The following is a 22213-nucleotide window of genomic DNA, read 5'->3' as shown; positions in this document are numbered from 1 at the left end:
AGTTTACGTTGATATACAGGATTTGTGTCCATTATGATAAGGTAAGAAAGAAAAAGGAATCAATAAAATAATTAAATTATTAACATCAAGTCTTCTTCTGCGCATGTCAATCATGCTATAGTAACCAGTTTTATTGAAAAATAAAAAGGTCAAAATTTGGCCATTTTTGGAAAAAATCCCTGTACTATAATTATTACAGGAAAATTCTCGAAAATTGGCCATTTTTCGACCCTTTTATTTTTTGACATAACTGGTTACTATAGCATAATAAACATGCGCAGAGACGAATAATGTGTTCTGCGCATGTCAATTATGCTATAGTAACAGTTTTATCGAAAAATAAAAAGGTCAAAATTTGGCCATTTTTAAAAAAAAATCCCTGTACTATAGTACCAAAAATGGCCAAATTTTGACCTTTTTATTTTTCAATAAAACTGGTTACTATAGCATGATTGACATGCGCAGAACACATTATTTGACTCTGCGCATGCTTATTATACTATAGTAACCAGTTATGTCAAAAAATAAAAGGGTCGAAAAATGGTCAATTTTCGAGAATTTTCCTGTACTATAGTACAGGGATTTTTTCCAAAAATGGCCAAATTTCGACCTTTTTATTTTTCGATAAAACTGTTACTATAGCATAATTGACATGCGCAGAACACGTTATTCGACTCTGCGCATGTTTATTATGCTATAGTAACCAGTTATGTCAAAAAATAAAAGGGTCGAAAAATGGCCAATTTTCGAGAATTTTCCTGTAATATAGTACAGGGATTTTTTCCAAAAATGGCCAAATTTCGACCTTTTTATTTTTCGATAAAACTGTTACTATAGCGTAATTGACATGCGCAGAACACATTATTCGACTCTGCGCATGTTTATTATACTATAGTAACCAGTTATGTCAAAAAATAAAAGGGTCGAAAAATGGCCAATTTTGGAGAATTTTCCTGTACTATAGTACAAGGATTTTTTTCAAAAATGGCCAAATTTCGACCTTTTTATTTTTCAATAAAACTTTTACTATAGCACAATTGACATGCGCAGAACACATTATTCGACTCTGCGCATGTTTATTATGCTATAGTAACCAGTTATGTCAAAATATAAAAGGGTCGAAAAATGGAAAATTTTCGAGAATTTTCCTGTACTATAGTACAGGGATTTTTTCAAAAAATTGCCAAATTTCGACCTTTTTATTTTTCGATAAAACTTGTTACTATAGCATAATTGACATGCGCAGAACACATTATTCGACTCTGCGCAAGAGTATTATGCTATAGTAGTAACCAGTTATGTCAAAAAATAAAAGGGTCGAAAAATGGCCAATTTTCGAGAATTTTCCTGTACTATTAGTACAGGCATTTTTTCTAAAAATGGCCAAATTTTGACCTTTTTATTTTTCAATAAAACTGGTTACTATAGCATAATTGACATGCGCAGAACACATTATTCGACTCTGCGCATGTTTATTATACTATAGTAACCAGTTATGTCAAAAAATAAAAGGGTCGAAAAAAGGCCAATTTTGGAGAATTTTCCTGTACTATAGTACAAGGATTTTTTTCAAAAATGGCCAAATTTCGACCTTTTTATTTTTCAATAAAACTTTTACTATAGCATAATTGACATGCGCAGAACACATTATTCAACTCTGCGCATGTTTATAATGCTATAGTAACCAGTTTTGTCAAAAAATAAAAGGGTCGAAAAATGGCCAATTTTCGAGAATTTTCCTATACTATAGTACAGGGATTTTTTCCAAAAATGACAAAATTTTGACCTTTTTATTTTTTCGATAAAACTATTACTATAGCATAATTGACATGCGCAGAACACATTATTCGACTCTGCGCATGTTTATTATACTATAGTAACCAGTTATGTCAAAAAATAAAAGGGTCGAAAAATGGCCAATTTTGGAGAATTTTCCTGTAATAATTATAGTACAGGGATTTTTTCCAAAAATGGCCAAATTTCGACCTTTTTATTTTTCGATAAAACTGTTACTATAGCGTAATTGACATGCGCAGAACACATTATTCGACTCTGCGCATGTTTATTATACTATAGTAACCAGTTATGTCAAAAAATAAAAGGGTCGAAAAATGGCCAATTTTCGAGAATTTTCCTGTACTATAGTACAGGGATTTTTTCCAAAAATGGCCAAATTTCGACCTTTTTATTTTTCGATAAAACTGTTACTATAGCGTAATTGACATGCGCAGAACACATTATTCGACTCTGCGCATGTTTATTATACTATAGTAACCAGTTATGTCAAAAAATAAAAGGGTCGAAAAATGGCCAATTTTGGAGAATTTTCCTGTACTATAGTACAAGGATTTTTTTCAAAAATGGCCAAATTTCGACCTTTTTATTTTTCAATAAAACTTTTACTATAGCATAATTGACATGCGCAGAACACATTATTCGACTCTGCGCATGTTTATTATACTATAGTAACCAGTTATGTCAAAAAATAAAAGGGTCGAAAAAAGGCCAATTTTCGAGAATTTTCCTGTACTATAGTACAGGGATTTTTTCCAAAAATGGCAAAATTTCGACATTTTTATTTTTCGATAAAACTGTTACTATAGCATAATTGACATGCGCAGAACACATTACTCAACTCTGCGCATGTTTATAATGCTATAGTAACCAGTTTTGTCAAAAAATAAAAGGGTCGAAAAATGGCCAATTTTCGAGAATTTTCCTATACTATAGTACAGGGATTTTTTCCAAAAATGACCAAATTTTGACCTTTTTATTTTTTCGATAAAACTATTACTATAGCATAATTGACATGCGCAGAACACATTATTCGACTCTGCGCATGTTTATTATACTATAGTAACCAGTTATGTCAAAAAATAAAAGGGTCGAAAAATGGCCAATTTTGGAGAATTTTCCTGTAATAATTATAGTACAGGGATTTTTTCCAAAAATGGCCAAATTTCGACCTTTTTATTTTTCGATAAAACTGTTACTATAGCGTAATTGACATGCGCAGAACACATTATTCGACTCTGCGCATGTTTATTATACTATAGTAACCAGTTATGTCAAAAAATAAAAGGGTCGAAAAATGGCCAATTTTCGAGAATTTTCCTGTACTATAGTACAGGGATTTTTTCCAAAAATGGCCAAATTTCGACCTTTTTATTTTTCGATAAAACTGTTACTATAGCGTAATTGACATGCGCAGAACACATTATTCGACTCTGCGCATGTTTATTATACTATAGTAACCAGTTATGTCAAAAAATAAAAGGGTCGAAAAATGGCCAATTTTGGAGAATTTTCCTGTACTATAGTACAAGGATTTTTTTCAAAAATGGCCAAATTTCGACCTTTTTATTTTTCAATAAAACTTTTACTATAGCATAATTGACATGCGCAGAACACATTATTCGACTCTGCGCATGTTTATTATACTATAGTAACCAGTTATGTCAAAAAATAAAAGGGTGGAAAAAAGGCCAATTTTCGAGAATTTTCCTGTACTATAGTACAGGGATTTTTTCCAAAAATGGCAAAATTTCGACATTTTTATTTTTCGATAAAACTGTTACTATAGCATAATTGACATGCGCAGAACACATTATTCAACTCTGCGCATGTTTATAATGCTATAGTAACCAGTTTTGTCAAAAAATAAAAGGGTCGAAAAATGGCCAATTTTCGAGAATTTTCCTATACTATAGTACAGGGATTTTTTCCAAAAATGGCAAAATTTCGACATTTTTATTTTTCGATAAAACTGTTACTATAGCATAATTGACATGCGCAGAACACATTATTCAACTCTGCGCATGTTTATAATGCTATAGTAACCAGTTTTGTCAAAAAATAAAAGGGTCGAAAAATGTCAAATTTTTGAAAATTTCTATTTTTCGATAAAACTGGTTACTATAGCATACTTGACATGCGCAGAACACATTATTCGACTCTGCGAATGTTTATTATGCTATAGTAAGCAGTTACCAGTATTTAAAAAAATAAAAGGGTCGAAAATTTCCCTGTACGATATTTGTTGACATAACTGGTTACTCTATCATAATGTTCTATGCACAGTGTCGCATGTTACCTCAATACATATCTATAACTAGAATGCGTTCTGTGCATGTTGCCTCTACATTATTGATAGTGATAATAATAGAATACAAATATATACTTTACTTTTATTATGATGGATTATTAAATTAAAGGATTGGCCTCGTAAATGTTCTTTCTCCAAAGAGCAACTCTTTCTCTCCAGTTCCACAAGCCCAACCATGGAAATGACTTACAGACAACCGTTAGCATACTATAACTTATTTGTGTCAATGTCTTCATTTGTCATAATGTTCTTCTAAAAACTGAGCTTTCTCCCCCAGTATTTATAGAAAGCGTTTGAAGACAAAATTGCGGACGAGCCCAGACCCCAGGAAAAGGACGATGACCAGGGTATTGGTAAATGCTTTAAGTGGTTCTATTTCTATTAACTAACAAATTGGTAGGATATATTTTCACATTTGGCAGGCATTGACAGCATTTCAATATCGTCGTTTCCGCTGAATATATGTATTTTGATTGAGACGTAGAGAAGATATACTGGATACAACAATATACACAAGTGATAATTTACACATTGTAAATTGATTTATTTCGACCAGTTTGAATTTATTACCATGTTAATATTTGCACTATAAACGTGTTACTAGTATTTTGTAAATTCTTTTAACCAGCTTTTATGTGGGTTACAATTACATAAGCCAACGACACAATACGACTTCTGATGACGTCTATAATTGCCTAGGAATTTCAGAATCTAACTAATGCATTACGAATGGTTAATACTGTAGTTGTTATCATTTATAATATTGAACAGAAAACAACCCAATTGCCTAATTACCATAAGGCAATATAGTATTCACATTAGCCGGTCTAAACTATATTTAATACTATAACTTTAACAATCAACAATATTATATATATATATATATATATATTTATACATAATTTCTTTTCTACAAAATATACATTTTTGTTGTTTAGCTTTCCTGACGAATATTGATTTAACGAAAGTAGAAATAGTTCGTCCAAAAGGTATAGATTTATTAATTATATAATCTTTGAAATATCATTGTCATACATAATTTATTATATAATCAACAGATTAGCCACGATAACATTTTTCTGATTTCTATATTATGTATTTTATGAAATCTTAAATCCAATAATAAGCAGTTCATGCAATTCTGCAGAATGTCGCCCCTAACGACTAGTAGTTTATCAGTATTTTATTAATACTCAAAAATACAGAGGAAACCAACGCTTCAACATAGAATTTATTTCAAATGTTTTAAAAATGTTTCATTTAACGTTGTTGTCTAAAAATTTATGATGATTTTTGTAGCTGAGATGTCTTTTTCCAACAGCTTGCGAAGTTTTGGCAAAAGTACAATTTCGTTAATAGAGTCGTGAAAATCTTTTTATTCCCAGGCGCAAAAATGTTAATTTCGTAATAATCGTCACAAAATGTTTAATATAATCAGTTATAACGAATCACGCTATCACATTACAGGCCTAATTTCTGATTCTTTATTCATCTCACTGAAACATTATCTGTGAAGATATGAACTTTCCAAGTCATAATATCATGTAAATGTTTAATTTCTGCAGCAAACAAGTTGTGTGTCAATTGAGGTTTCATAATGTTTCTGCAAAAATCAAGTTGTGTGAAAATCGGCGTTTCATAAAGTTTCTGAAGCAAACAATTTGTGTTTTAATCGGCGTTTTTTAAAATGTCTGCAACAACCAAGTTGTTTCAATTCATGTAGTTGATCATTAAATTCATAACAACATTGGCATAATACATATGCATTTGAAAAACTTGGTATCCAATATTATGTACCACTCTTCTTCTTCTGGAGCAAGGTTACAAATTTACAATATCGCGTCAGTTTAATAGAAACTTTAAGGCATCAGACCATTTTACATATAACAAGGCGTTGAAAAAATGATAAAGTGTTTACAAGAACCCAAGTATGTACAATCCTCTCTTCGCATATTGAAGGTAATATTGTCCATCTGATCCACATCAATACACATCGTGCTTAGAATTGTCATATTTTTTCATTATTGTGTCATAATGTCTTGTCTTTTTTATTTACATTTGCTAGAATCAAGTTTTCAGTTTTTGATTTAGCATATCTTCTATTATACACTATTAGGAATAATACTACTGTAATATATTGTGTTACACGTTCACCATATATGATTACGATTTGAATTATACTGTCATACCTTTGTAACACAAGACATTGTCGTTATGTTATTTGTATCGTCGCTTGGCACCTTCGTGTGATACTTCCCGCTCTCTCCATTATTTAGTAAACTTCGTCTGCAGCAGGGGCTTAGCGCTCCCTGGAAATACTTCTTGAAAGACGCGGTTGTAAATGCATAAATAAACGGATTAACACAACTATTTGAGTATGCTAAACAAAGAGCGGACGTTCGAATAATCGCAATTTTCATTGAAGGATCATACGATGATCCAAGTTTTTCCCAAAGAAGTATACACTGAATTGGCCCCCAAGAAATGAGAAAAATCAAAACAACAATAAGGACCATCTTTGTTATTTTCTGCTTTTGTTTTATGGATCGTTTTCTGGCCTGTGCACTTTCCGTTCCTGCAGTTGTCTTCCGCCAGACTAAGACTAAAATGTTTGCGTAGCAGACGACGATTACCGCCAGAGGAATAATATACAAGATAAATGTCATAAAAATGTAATAAAATTTCTTTTTTCCCTCATCATCTTCAAATGATGGATGGCATCCTTTATCATCTGTAAAATCTGTCAGAACTGCCAACGGTAGATGTATAAGAAAGGATACTATTTAAATAAAAAGAACATCAAATGGTTATTAAATATGCGTTATGTATACTATATAGGAAGATGAATAGTCGTATTATTCCTCTTAAAGTGCCTTGTCGTGCATCATAAATTACTTAGCCTAAATTCCATACGTCAACAATTAATAATTGCTCTTTAGAAGTACTCTATTTAACCCTGGCAAAGGAATAATGTTTTTCATAATGTTTTTTAAAAACTTAGCACTTCTTTCTGTATGTTTTACTCGTTTTGGTCTCCATTAAGATACATTCATTGATACTCACAACATACATTTTTTAAGCAATTTGTTTTAATCTAATTTGGACTAATCGGCCTTGTTTGCTGTTTTTGTTGTTATTTCGACACATATTAACAATATATTTCACAAATTAAGATAAAATGTATCTTTGTTACTACAATAAAAAAAAGTACAACCTGTGAAAATAGGCCAAAATAAACTTACGTCATGACAGCAATATTAATTAAAGTTACAAAATATTAGATAAGCCTTTATTTCGCTTCTTCTTTTGAGATAATTTGTATCCATTGATGAAATATCGTACTTACCGACCCATATAACAATACAGACAATGAACACTTTGAATGAGGTTCTTTTCTGACGAGAAGCTACCGCGTGTACAATCATATAGTAACGATCAACCGACATTGCGGCCAACGTGAAACATGTTGCCTGCACCGTTACCTAGTAACAAAAAAACAAAATGTGACTTGTGTTATCATAGTAAATTACAGTATAAATATTCTATATTTATATCTTTGATGGTCGGTGAAACGTTCCATTAACTAATTGAGTGTTATTATTATCGTAACCATAACATTACTATATAAAATGTACAAATTGCTAATATGGTCGTCGTCGTGAGTGAAATACTATTGATTTCTGAACATATTTTAACATACACAATAAATATCATGAAATGAACAAAAAATTGGAAAATCATTATTATCATTTTGCAGAAAATTTAAGCCTAACTTTGCTTCCTTGTTCTATGGTATCCTACTTTTCCTTCGTGCTATTCCGATATTCCCCCAAACTCTCGTAGTTGTAGTCAAATAGAAAATATATAAGAGAAATGTGAACAAAATCTTTTGTCCTATGATTTTTTGCGTATAGAAACTGCCAAAAATAAACCCGATATTGAGAAAGTTAATATACAAAACTGCTTCAATGAAATATTACCAAACAAATCAATTTACCAGTACTGGAATAATTATCGTCATGGACTTTACATCGTCAGACGTCAATAAATCGTAAGACATTCTCTAAACAACATTTTAAAACCCGGATATTTGTTTGAATAAATCAGAGTTGCTTGTTTAAAGTTAGTTTTGAAAGATTGAATATTATTGTAAACGAAAATTAAATTAGCTATTATTCAATGTTAGTTAAAACTGCTCACACTAAATATAAATTCGTCCATGACTGTGGCAATCAATGCTGTTCTTTTGTTAATATTAATACTAATTGCATTGTTAGTCTGTAAATTGGATTTGTCTGTTGAAAAAATCAAAACGTGCTTTTATTGCAGCAAATAATGACTTGGATTTAATTTATATCGGAGACCGCGTATCAGCTCGTAATTATATCATAATTAGGTACTATATAATTTGGATTTATATAATTATTATTCCATATTCGCTTAGTTTATATTATCAAAATTCCCACGAGAAAACTTGCCCATATTTCTATGTTAAAGTCTTTCAACCACCGAATAACTAATAATAATATAAATTTAATTTCTACGCTATAACACAATTCCAATGAGAGTCGTAAACACACACCACTAACTTACAAGTCGGACTTCTAATTTGGAAAATAATTATAATTTTACTAGAGATTACCTTTAAGAAATAAAAAAAATACAACAATAACTTACTACTCTTATTTTCAATAGTTTGATCCTCACATTTTGTATGTAAAGACTTTTTCTAATATTAAATGTATTGTGAATGTACCTTCTGCTGAACCCGATACATACTGCAGTCTACTGATGCTAGTGTTATTGTTATTTTCTTGTCTCTGCTACTATCATTTTTACATGTAGTTGCAACTGCTGGCTCATCTTGATGGCATCGTCTTTATTTTCACATATTGGAGTTGCAACTGTAGCTGCTACAGTCGTTGTCACTATTGCCGTTGCTCCCAATAACCTGTCTTATTTTTATTTATTGCAGTTCACACATTGCAGTTGCTACTGTAGCTATTGCAGTCTTTTTGCTGTCGTTGCTGCTCCGGATGAAACAGTCTTATTTTTACACATTGTAGTTGCCACTGTAGCTACAGTATTGCAGTCTTGTTGCTGTCGTTGCTGCTCCTGATGAAACAGTCTTATTTTCACACATTGTAGTTGCCACTGTGGTGCAGTCTTGCTGCTGTCATTGCAGCTTCTGATGGAACAGTTTTATCTTCAAACATTGTAGTTGCCACTGTAGCTAGAGTACTGCAGTCTTGCTACTGTCGTTGCAGCTTCTGATGAAGTAGTCTTATTTTCACACACTTTAGTTGCCACTGTAGAATACTGTAGTCTTGCTGCTATCGTTGCTGCTCCTAAAGAAACAGTCTTATCTTCACACATTGTAGTACTGCAGTTTTGCTGCTGTCGTCGCAGATTCTGATGAAACGTATTACAGTTGCCACTGCAGGAATATTTATTGTTTCTGATCCTTTTGTTTTGACATATTGCAATTACAACTGTTGTTACTTCTGCCATTGCTGCTCCTTAAAACGCTACCTTATTTTCACGTTTCCACTTTTGCTGATGTCATTGATGCTCTTAATGATCACATCACATATCATCATATTTCTGTTTTATGCTTATGCTCCGGATATGGAAATCACAGAGAGTAAGATGTTAACAATATATGGGGATTGGAATGAAATACTACAACACCCAAGCTATTATGAACTGAGTGTCAAATTGTCTACAACTAATCATTTAGGACTGGATGTCGTCTTTACACCACTGTCTGTATTCCATTAATCATTTCGTCTTGGGGTATTTTAATTGTGTATTTACTGTGATTATAATATAAATTATTATGATCTAGTTTGTGAAAGTCGATATTGAAATAATTTAATGAAAACAAATATTTATCAGGAAAGGTTTATGTGGAAATAAGCACCATTTATTTTAGGCGGGAAACTATATCCCAAAGGCAGGTGACACAAAAGCTAAGTCATCTTGTTGTTCCGGTTTAAAATAAAAATCAGGATATGAATAAAATCGATATCAAATCAATCAGAATCGCTTTAAAAAACACTAAAAAATGAAGAGCAGACAGACAGACTATATTTAGTGGTTACTCGGTTTGAGATTATTATTGAAACATCTTGATGTCTTTGCCAGTTTAGCTTGATAGAACCACGTAGAAAGAATTATGTTTCCATGATTGAACATAAACTTTGGAATTACTTGATTAAACTTTAATAACAAAAATACGGAAGCCGATTCCAGGCTTCTTGCCTGCGGTAAGCTTGCTTGTTTACTACTACGAGAACATAAGATCTGTCCCGAGTCTAAGCCAGAGGTAGTATTCTCCTGCTCGTTATTCTACCTGTCAACACCTTTGACATTAATTTATTTATCTTCTAAAGTATCGAGTGAAAAGCCGCAGGTAATATGCAATATTCCACATACTGATATTTGACATTTTAAGTGAACTACAGTAATGTACTCTTTGACAACATTAAAATCATCCCATCTATACATCATCTATATTTACTTTTCCAATAATTTATGTATTAATCGTTTTTATCATCAATTCACTCTCTAGAGTTTGAAACCTCAGGTATTGCAAGACGATAATTTCAGTGATAAATTCATTTTCAGATTAATTTAAAAGTGCCGAGATGGAGAACTGTTAATGATTAGAAGCGTTATCAACATACCTGAAGGGGAAAAGGTCATTTAATAGTGAATACATGTAATTCCAGTGGCATAGCGAATGATGCCCCAAACAGGCAAGGATGAGTATCCAAATATGATATGGATTGGTTAAATTTAGTTTGCAGTTATACAATTTTCAAAGACATACCTTTTTAGATCTTACTATGATAGTTGTTTTTCTCTACAATATCAGAGTAGCTTCAGTGAATATATGTTTTTAACTTTTAAATTTTTTTTTCAATTATACTGTATATATTATTAGTATTTTATTTTAGTTTTTTGCACTGTAGAGATGTTTATGCACTATTTAAATTTAATTAAATGATATGCGGTGTCTGAAACAAACTTTAAAAAACATTTGAAGTTGGAATCAATTATATATCAATATTTTCAATAAGAAATTTGTAATTCTTATTCGATTGAAATCATGGTAATACGTTTATCAAAGGAAATAACAAATAAAGGCGCTAAATAAGTATGTTTAATGCCATAATAATGGATGTTAACAACACGTTTGTCTTTCTTAATTCAAGTCTTATGAGAGATGGTGAAGCCATTAGAATGGCACTGGACTTTCCCTTAAAAGACACTCGGGAATGTGTCACCACAAAATGACCACTTAAATAACAATAATTAGATATTTCGGCTTTTAGAATATTACTGTAATTACACTAAATGATTATGCTTAACAACATATCTTTCATTGTAGAAACAGGTGTAATGCTAACGACGAAATGTTAAACTTAATGAGTTCTTCAATAACGCTCTTATTTTCTAGATTATCAACTGTCTACTCTGAAGTAATTACCAAAACATTAGTAGTGCAGAAAAACCACCAGAAGATGACCTGTTGTCTGACTATCCAGACAACTGAGTCAGTAAGACGGCAAGAAAGAAGATGCTAATTTAAACAATGATCAGTTTTAAAGATTGGACATACCATGGTTAACTAATAATGACACTAAATAAAGATTGAAGGCTCAAAGTTTTTTTTTATTTTTAAATAGATAAACAATATCATTTAAAATTATTTTACAAACGAAAGATAATTATTATTGAATATCAAATGTTTGGTGACTTTTGCCATTTAGATGATATCTGATTTTTTCCAGCTTGCTCCTAGGCTCAACGTCTACCGTATGGTCGGCTTACGTAGACTTGCTTCTACTAGAAAAGTATTACTATTATTATTATTATTATTATTATTTAGTAGACTTGCTTCAAGTTTTTACTCATTGTCTGTTTTATGTTTTTACTATCTTTTGATATGTATCCGTTTGTATTAAGGCGAATCGCCGTCTACTACTAAGACTATAAGTCCACACGGAACTGAAAGCAACGAATATACTTACCCGCATGCGCCCAGTTGATTAAAATGACCTGACTTGTTCCCAGGTCGTCGCAATCGAAAGCTCACTAGTATGTATTATACTTACATCACAGTTAATCAATACAATACAAGAAAATACCAATGCAATTAAAAGCGATATTGTGGTTATGAAAAGCACTCTTATGATAGAATTTCGAATAGGAATCATACTAATTATAGAGAACACGAATGTAACTGTGCGCCAAGTACCTGACTATTGATTAGATGGGAATTCAAGTAACTATCAGCTCTAGGTCTGTATTATGTGAGTGTATTAATATCACACTATCATGAATTGGAGTAGTATGAAAACCAAGCTAAAAGGAAAACATTGTCAACAGGCAGCTTAAAACAGAAATGAAAAGAGTAGACATAATGTTCACAAACAGAAAGGCTAAATAGTTATATTGATTGGTGGTCCAAGTGTAAACACATCAACTATATTCTAGTTCCTCATTGAAGTCTTTATCATTTGATTTTAAATACATACATTAAGTGGCCTGTCTGTCTGCATAATGTTGACTTATTAGGCCTTTCTTTATCATTATTGACGTGGTACTGTCATATACGCTTCCTTGGTTTAGTGGGCTAAAAATATGTTAACAACCAAGCATAATATTATTAAAAGTAGCTCTGAGTTTATAATTTTAAAATTAAAATTAAAACCTCTGCAACAGCATTGATAATAACTTAATATTGTAGCAAGGTTTAATAGCAAAGATACATACCACAGAGGAGGTAATACCACCTTACTCCGTCGGGGCAGTTTTCAACTGTAGTTTTAAAAACCTTTCCGGTAAAGTTCTGGTAATTTTGATTTGATTTTGATCAATAACGCCTAAATATGTCATTTGTTGATGCATATAATCCAAGAAAACAATACAATACATAACATTTATACGTTTTTAATGTGTTTTTCCTCTCGGCGTCTTTATAACTGTGTGACGTGTAAAATGGCCGAGAACTTCCGAGCTCCTGTCAAGGCGTTCGGATGTAAGTTAATAATAGAAAATCTGCATTCGTTTTTTTATAATTAACGTAGCGGTTGCTATCATACATACGTACGGTCAGTAGTTCAAAACTCAAGGCGGTTTAATTAATTTTAGTTTTCGTCAGGTAAACCATACTTAAATAATAACCTTATGAGTTAGTCAAATCAAACAAGATAGAATTTAATGAATATATGTTGCCATTCAAGAATTCCCATCAATTTCTTATTATGGGAAACACGTGTACATTGTGTCTCTCACATCTTTCCTAATAAGAACGTATCACCGAGCAACGAATGACAATAGTCCGCTTCCACATCTATGAATTGTCTCACATATGACTGGATTTTTATAATGCAAGGTGTTGAAAACAACAATTTGATTTGATTACGTTCCGGTAGTGAATGGTCAATTTGGTCGTGATGCATTTATTTAATTATCTTTTAATCATATATTAATTACACCACCTTCTGACAGTCATGGATTTTTTTTAGACAATAGATGATTAATGCAAATATTTTATACTAATCCATATTGTATAGAATAAATATGATAAATATTCAAATTTAATTATTATGATTTTTTTTAATGTGATCGTATGCCAACAATCTGGACTATATTTTTCTCACGAGAATTTTATTTTGGCCAAATTAATTTTTATAAAAATATATATTTATTACCATATCTATTGTTATAAGTGTCCTATCAAGTTTCTATGTATAATGAAATATAAAAGTAACAAAAAGTATTAAATATTCAGAGCTGCTAAAGAAGAAAAAAACAAGAATATTCAAATTCATACAAATAAATAGAAAATACTTACGAACTGCATATAAGTTACGATTTTACAAATGAAAAGAGTTGCATCCCATCCGGCAATGTTAGCAGCGGTTGGAATTGCACATATTACTAACAGAGCTATATCCGTTACGGAGAGGTTAGCAATGAAATAATTTGTAACGTTGTGCATATCACGGTGTTTAGCGACGACGTAAATAACAAGTGAATTCCCGCAAATTCCAATAGCGGCTATTAGTAGCATTATCGTCGGAAATACAATTGTAGCGACTTTTTCGGCTGTTCCTACAACCGAATCATTGTATGCTACGGTAATCGTAACGGGAACTTGCGTAGTTCCTTCCATGTTTGTTGGCACCAAAGACAATAGGAAATGATCTTAGTTCGTATAGTCTCTTAGCACACCGCCGCCGCTGATGGAACCGTACACACTTCTGAGACAATTGTTTCCTCTATCTTGTATAGACGCAGATCCTATCGTTAGCTTTAAGTCACGTGCACTAAGAATAAAGAAAACAATAACAATCGATTATTACACGGTAAATGCCACATGCTGAAATCAATCAGTGCCGCTTAGTAAAGGTCTGGTTTGAGCTAAAAGGCTACCAATCATAATACTAGTAATATACACAACAAACAAGCCAGTGTCACTATAAACATAATTGGCCACCGTTTCTTAGCAACAGCAGAAATCGAACAGATAATCTTACTGATGATTTAAATTGCCATGAAAAACAATTTATCTATAAATAAGAAAATTACAATTTTATTTAATGGTATTCATTAAGTATATTAATCGTAATAATGCATATTCGTATTATCATAACTGTATCATAATAATAGTCATAATTATGAAATATACAGAAATTATGTTTATTCGGAAATTTAAGAAGTCAGCAACTTGATACGTTGTTCTTTGTCAGGATACATCATAGGAAAACCTTCTTTTTCCATAATATCATAATGGAAATTTATTTTCCATTTTCAACAAAAGATTCTAACGATTCTTAAAAAAATAACGTGCTAGTTCTTTTGTTAAATCTTTGTTAAAAATTGAAAAAAGAATCAAGAAAACGACATAGTATTCATTATAATACTAGATGTGCTTAAATCATCCTGTACTGTCAAACACTCTCTCAATATTGGAGCCATGGGCAAATTAAAATGATTGTCGGCAGAAATGGAAATAGCAATAACAGAGAAAAGCAACAAGTACGAGCGGGAAGCTTTTTTGAATGATTGATCATTTTTGATTGACTGAAGTCTAAAATGTTTCAACACCTGAAGTGTGCCAGTAGAATAATTATGTATGTTACAGTTACATTTATCTTCAAGCATTGAGAATAAAATAATTTATATTCTCAAATCTTTCTTTTTTTCAATGTTATAAAAGGTAGAGCTGTTTATAATTTATTATAGAATGAAAAAAAAATGTTTTTGGTAAGCGACGAAAACATTGTTATATAAATATCAGAGGTGGGAGTCGAATCGTAATGTCTTGTTTCTTACTTCTTTTTCTTGGAGTTAAGATATTAGGGACTTCACGACACACGACGGGGAAGCCACAGGACGGTGCTCATGAATAATCCATGCATGAGCTTTAACAAAGTGGGCGTGATATTCCGTCGTCTTAAATTTTTGAGGACGATAACGTTGTCATTTTCCCGTTTACGGAGAACAAATAGAAATAATGTACATATAGCCTTAAATATACAGTTCAAATTACACTTAAATGTGGAAATTTCAAAGCTCTAAATAATATTTGTACTTATAATTTAATTGTATATAACATGTTTATTGGGTTAAAATAGCTGTGTTAAAAGCAATACATTCTGCGCAGCGTTTCAATGCGAGGCTCCTAGCTAGGAAGGCCTATGCAGTTGTTCGACCAGAGCCAAGCGATTCAGAAGGGCCCCTGGCCGCGAGACAGAGGAAGGAGAGAGATACTGTCGTCGTCTTCGCGCAAGGGTGCGTAACTAATAAAACGGTTATGTTGACTGTATATATGATTTTAAGCTCTAGCGGACACAGGATATTCGTCGTCCTCCCCTGACCGTCGTGTTTCGTAAAGTCCCTATTGAAATGGTTAGGTTCACGTTTCGAATTAATGCTTTCCATCGATTTTTGGAAATATAATATCGCGTGCTTGATGTTCGTTCTGCCTTAAATTCCAGAAAACAAGTCAATTTAAAACAAATTAGAAACTGTTGACAAACGTAACGTAATTATTATAACAATACTTAGCATTAAAATAATACTGTATGTATACGAAATATGTAAATTGCAGCTAAAATAACTATTATTTCACTTTTCACTATTAATCCTGTAGAAACGATTGATATCGTTATGAATTATCGATTGAAACTACAGTAGTATTTACTAACAAAAACAACAATGAATCAGTCCTCCATGATGTGTAATTAAGAACAGAATAACATAATCAGTCGGTTATGGATTTTTTCTATATAGACGTTCCAAAATTAATTGAATTGCAAAAATATCGGCAATTAATAAAGCATTATAAGCGTACTTCGCCAATATGTATGAATGCAGCTCTAAATAATAGAATAATATAATAACAAGAAAAAAAAAATAAAAGAAAAAGTCACCCACGTGCATATTCATAAGCGTCATTTTGAGTGGACAAAATTAATTATAAGATTGTATTTTATATAGAAGAAGCAATTATATTTTATTTTTTGGTGTATTATGATTTTCATCAAGTACCATCACGCGTATATGCCGAAAAAACAAAAAAATGTTTTTTTTAAGTCACTTTTGGCACGTTGAAACGATAAGTTCAATCGTTCCGGCTTAGGATTTGAATGTTTCGCATTTTGTTTTAATACATTTATATAAATAACTAAATGGCAATATATTAAAGAAAACATAACAATAATAATTGATTTAACTGGTCAACTGCGCATCACTATACGTTATGTTGTATTACTGTTGATTTCGGTAGGTCGGTTGCAAATACCGAAATTATGACCTGTTATCGGCGTTTTATAATATAAAGAAATGTGACTGAATGATTGATTGAATTAATGAACATGTACAGAGGTCCGTGATGGTTTTAATTGTGTAGTGGTTATACATGTTGACCTTAGTATGTAATTGGCAAAACGCACTTCATTTTTATAAAACAATTTTTATATCTTTGTAACTATCTAAGAAGATTTCCCAGTGAGAGTTATCTCATTAAAAAAAATTAATTATCAAAGCTCTAATTGAATATTTCCTAGGGGAGTTTCATTAGCATTCATCAATAATAAGGAAATAATGCAAAGTGTCTAGAGAATAAATGATACATTTTACATTATAAATACATATTCAGTACAATAGTGTGAAATAATCCATTACATATCAGATGGAAATGACGAATTGGTTATTATAAGTAATTAAGCCTCGTTATTGGTCTGGTTGTCAGTCGCTAAATAAAAACGTAAGAAAGAGTAAGATCACAAGGGAAGAAAGAGTAAGATCACAAGGGAAGAAAGAGTAAGATCACAAGGGAAGAAAGAGTATGTTCACAAGGGAAGAAAGAGTATGATCACAAGGGAAGAAAGAGTATGATCACAAGGGAAGAAAGAGTATGATCACAAGGGAAGAAAGAGTATGATCACAAGAGAAGAACTTGAGTAAGGTCACAAGGGAAGAAAGAGTAAGATCACAAGGGAAGAAAGAGTAAGATCACAAGGGAAGAAAGAGTATGATCACAAGGGAAGAAAGAGTAAGATCACAAGGGAAGAAAGAGTATGATCACAAGGGAAGAAAGAGTATGATCACAAGGGAAGAAAGAGTATGATCACAAGGGAAGAACTTGAGTAAGGTCACAAGGGAAGAACTTGAGTAAGGTCACAAGGGAAGAAAGAGTAAGATCACAAGGGAAGAAAGAGTATGATCACAAGGGAAGAAAGAGTATGATCACAAGGGAAGAAAGAGTATGTTCACAAGGGAAGAAAGAGTATGATCACAAGGGAAGAAAGAGTATGATCACAAGGGAAGAAAGAGTATGATCACAAGGGAAGAACTTGAGTAAGGTCACAAGGGAAGAAAGAGTAAGATCACAAGGGAAGAAAGAGTAAGATCACAAGGGAAGAAAGAGTATGATCACAAGGGAAGAAAGAGTAAGATCACAAGGGAAGAAAGAGTAAGATCACAAGGGAAGAAAGAGTAAGATCACAAGGGAAAAAAGAGTAAGATCACAAGGGAAGAAACAGTAAGATCACAAGGGAAGAAACAGTAAGATCACAAGGGAAGAAACAGTGAGATCACTGACAAGAATAAGAAGAATATATAAGAATGCGAAGATGCGACGATTAAGACTTTATACAAGAATGATATTGGGCTACTAGAGTAAGAAGAGTAATATAAAAAACGTAAGGAAGGAGAAGAATGTCATTCTCGTAAGTGTAGAGTAAGACTACAAGAGTGACAGTAGTGATAATAAGAGTGAGAATAGCAAGATCACAAACTTAAGAAAAGATATTACTAGAGAAGAGTGATATTACAACAGTTAGAAAGGTAAGAATATGTAAGTAGAGTGATATTTACTAGCCGGGGCGAATCAAGGGGAGCGCTAAGATCAAAATATCAGTACTGTAGTTCATAATGTCATTTGAATGTTAGCATATTCTCATGGTATTATGGCATAGTACACTATACAGGCGTCACATGTGGTACATTTGATACTGCATTTCAACAAATTATAGATACAGTACCGAAAATAGGCACAAATTTAAATAAAAATAAATCAAACTGAATGCTAAGTTGTACAAATAAACAACTACAAACACGTAAAAGACAAAAAGACGATTGAGCTAAAGCTTTACAATAATCTACACCCCAAGCGGATCAAACGTAAGCTTTACATTTGTTACTTTACTTGTATAACAATGTGTGGACGCAATCGTATTTAACACTACAGACTATGCTTCATTAAAGAATTGCATGAATGAACTTGGTCTTTAATGTGTCGCTACGAGCTCCTTAATCAATCTCGTGTTAAATCTTAATGACAGAGTGAAAAATGATACAGCTTATCAGGATCAAGAAAGACTCAATATAATGAACGCTCGGACAAGCTACATTGGCGGTCACCACGTTGCCATCTCACTTACAAAAATGAAATGGCTTGTACTTAATTAACTAATACCAGCAGATAACAGAACGATATCTATAATCGAAATGGTTAAAATACGAATAGGTAATGTTTATTTAAAAATTCCAACAAAAAAAAAACAGCCGGCCTTAGTTTACCCGTAAGAATTCAATTACATTCATTTATTTAAATTATAAAACGTGACTATCTATTTGCTGACACACAACTGACTCGTTAAGTCCAATATAGTATGCGAATTATAACGTTTACCGTTTCCCGTTAGGCACATAACTATAGATCTTTGATTTAATTATTTCTCCTGGTTGCAGCAACTATGACTTTCGTCATTTATACAAACTGTATTATATTTGAATATTTTATAGATCGCAGTAGTATATACATATTACCTCGCATTGTAATACCCCGGTATTAAACTTTTACAGTTACGTCTATTATACAAAAGTCTCAGTTGGATGAGCGTTAAATTATACCTGCTAATATCAAATTGAACATCTGAAAAAAGTATAATTTTATGCAGAAATTGAGAGAGAGAGGACAGTAAGAAAAAAAAAACCTTTTCCAGATTTCAGCTGTGTTGCGCATGCGTACGGTACATTCGAGAATTACTTTAGTCCCCTGTTGCGAGTGTTACACCAGTAGATATCATTACCAATCGGTTGCATACCACAGCAGTTCTGGTTTAATTGTAGGGATGCCTGCATCAATACGATGATTTCAGGTGGGGTAACTTAACATTTTTCATTCTTGCAGATTACCACAATAATACATATATCAACAACTTATTGTTGGGATTGGTTTCAAGTTTCTTCCTTTAGGCTTACATTTAATTTTGTTGATATTAGGAAATCGATGGAGAATACAATCAATGAACTTGTTCAAAACAAGAAATACCAAAGAACTAAGAACTGAAAGGAGGAGAGGAATGTGGAAACTTAATGTAGAACTACCAAAGAACTAAGAACTTAAATGAGGTGAGATTGTAGAAAACTAAATGTCTAACTACCAAAGAACTGTAAACTGAAACTAGTAGGAACTTGTGGAAAACTAAATGTCCAACTACCAAAGAACTAAGAAGGAGACAAAGTAGAACACTAAAAAACTTAATTTTCAAATACCAAAGAACTAATAACTTAAAGGAAGAGAGAATGTGGAAAACTAACTATCTAACTACTAAAAACTAAGAACTAAATTTCCAACAACCAACGAACTACTGTAAGAACTTTTAAAAAAGTGGAAAAACTAAATGTCCAACTACCAAAGGACTTAAAGGAGGAGAGAGTGCACGTAGAAACTAAATTTGCAAATACTAAAGAAATAAGAACTTGGGAGGAGTGTGGAAATCATAATAGAACAGAAGAATAGTTGAACTTCTCCAATAATTCATTATCACGATATTATTATAAGAATACGCAATTAAGGAAAACTACTGGGTAAACGAGCATGTTTACGCCCTCATTAGTGTAGGCCTATTATTCAATGGCCTAAAGCTCAACAGTGATAATTATTCTAATAGGTTTTTAGATAAGTTGATACACTGGGGGTCAAGTATATAATATTTTTACGACCATATTAAAATACCTTTGTCCTTGAATAATGTTCTAACGTATTGTTCAATTCAACAATGTATAAAGTGTAATTACAATGTGAATAGGTATTAATAATTGATAAAAATTATATATTGTATATAACAACTGACGTAATGTCAATGAAATGCAAAAACGTGAGCATTTCTTTCATGTTGGTGTTCATTTATGAAAGTGGTGCAACTATTAGAACTTTTAACCAACCCTAAGCTTCTAAGAAAGCCATTGATCTAATAAATTAATGAAATTCTAAAACCCGAAAAACGTTGCTCTACGAACATACCATATTTGTCCGCTTCTTTACTTTCGAATATAGAGTTTGATGCAACTAACTCCATGTAATGGGTAAACATGGTACTGTATTTTCAAACGAAGCTGTTTGACATTATGAATGTGTCTCTTGCAATCGTAGCATGGCCAGCAACTACATACATTTGTCTCATCTTCAACATGGACAACCATGTTGCATTATATTAATTATGTTCATTATCGGTTGTATATTTATTATATTACTCTGTATTTAAAAATATGTACGATATACAAAATTAGGAAAAAAATAGGCTCACCTTAAATTAACAGTGATTTCTAGTTTAACTAGCTGAGTTCATAACGAAACAACCAATAGTTGGCTTATTATGAACAGTGTGACACGCTGACTGGAAAATATGGTTTAGGTCAGTAAAAGCTGGACATAAAATGAAGTTCACCACAGTAGACTAATACAGCTCCTATTATAGATTATAATATTTGTACATAACAGATAGCTTAAAATGATACAATCATAATGCAATCATATTGAGCAAATTTCATGAATCCAAAGTCCAAACGCTATTATTCAGCTTTATTTACTTCTCTGGTAAGAAACAAAATCTTACGACTTCGGGGCTTGTATTCACACTGGGTTTATTTTGCTTATCGATTAAATTAGTTAAATTTTATTTTTTAAATGAAATATCTGGAACATTTATGATATTTCATGCAGTTGTTTAATTGTCTTTTTTTTTTCTGTTTAAGGGTTCTGTTTCCGATCCCTGAAACAGCTCCTATTATTGTTACCGTTTAACTTATTGTAAATGTAGGCTTTTTTTGGACTGTTTTAAATAAATGTGAATGAAATTATTTATAATAGATTATTTCATAAAAGGAAATTTGATTTTATATGTTGCCTACCAAACACTGTCTAGTAGAAAGTTGACAAATATTTTGACCAAAATGTACAGTACTGTATAGTAATTTCAATTTTATCAGCAATAATCAATTTTGTATTGATCGGTCCCACGGAGAAATCCCATGTGTTGTGAATTAAATGACGTCACTACTACCATGAGAAACTGTTATTGTAATATTATATCACCTATAACTGAAACAAATAATAATATTAATTATTTATTCGTATTTTGTATAGTTTTCCGTGGTATTCGAGCCCCACTGTCTACCTTTATTCACACATGTTGATTTTAAACATAATGTGAATTATTATTTGTTTTGGAAAAAAGAAAAAAATAAACGAAATGAGTGAATAAAATAATGTGACACAGACGCGGTAAGCAAACAGAC

The 22213-nt window shown here is 31.9% G+C and overlaps 1 protein-coding gene across 3 annotated transcripts in view; it reads right to left on the bottom strand.

Annotated features, from left to right (window-relative positions):
* Nucleotides 1–5670: 5670 nt before the first annotated feature.
* Nucleotides 5671–22213, bottom strand: part of LOC144853906 (G-protein coupled receptor 54-like) — a 36395-nt gene continuing 19852 nt past the window's right edge. For all 3 annotated transcript variants that reach the window (XM_078711771.1, XM_078711770.1, XM_078711769.1), the window contains exons 3-5: nucleotides 13974–14448; nucleotides 7452–7587; nucleotides 5671–6884 (exon numbers count right to left, since the gene is read on the bottom strand). In XM_078711771.1, the coding sequence (XP_078567897.1) occupies nucleotides 6289–6884; nucleotides 7452–7587; nucleotides 13974–14294 (1053 nt within the window). In that variant the 5' untranslated portion in view covers nucleotides 14295–14448 and the 3' untranslated portion in view covers nucleotides 5671–6288. The remainder of the gene's footprint in view (nucleotides 6885–7451; nucleotides 7588–13973; nucleotides 14449–22213) is intronic.

This window comes from Antedon bifida, chromosome 10 (genome assembly GCF_963402885.1).
Source record: "Antedon bifida chromosome 10, ecAntBifi1.1, whole genome shotgun sequence".
In the NCBI taxonomy this organism is placed as follows: domain Eukaryota; kingdom Metazoa; phylum Echinodermata; class Crinoidea; order Comatulida; family Antedonidae; genus Antedon; species Antedon bifida.
Note: the sequence above shows the minus strand (reverse complement) of the source record. Positions and strands in the feature narration are given on the sequence as shown.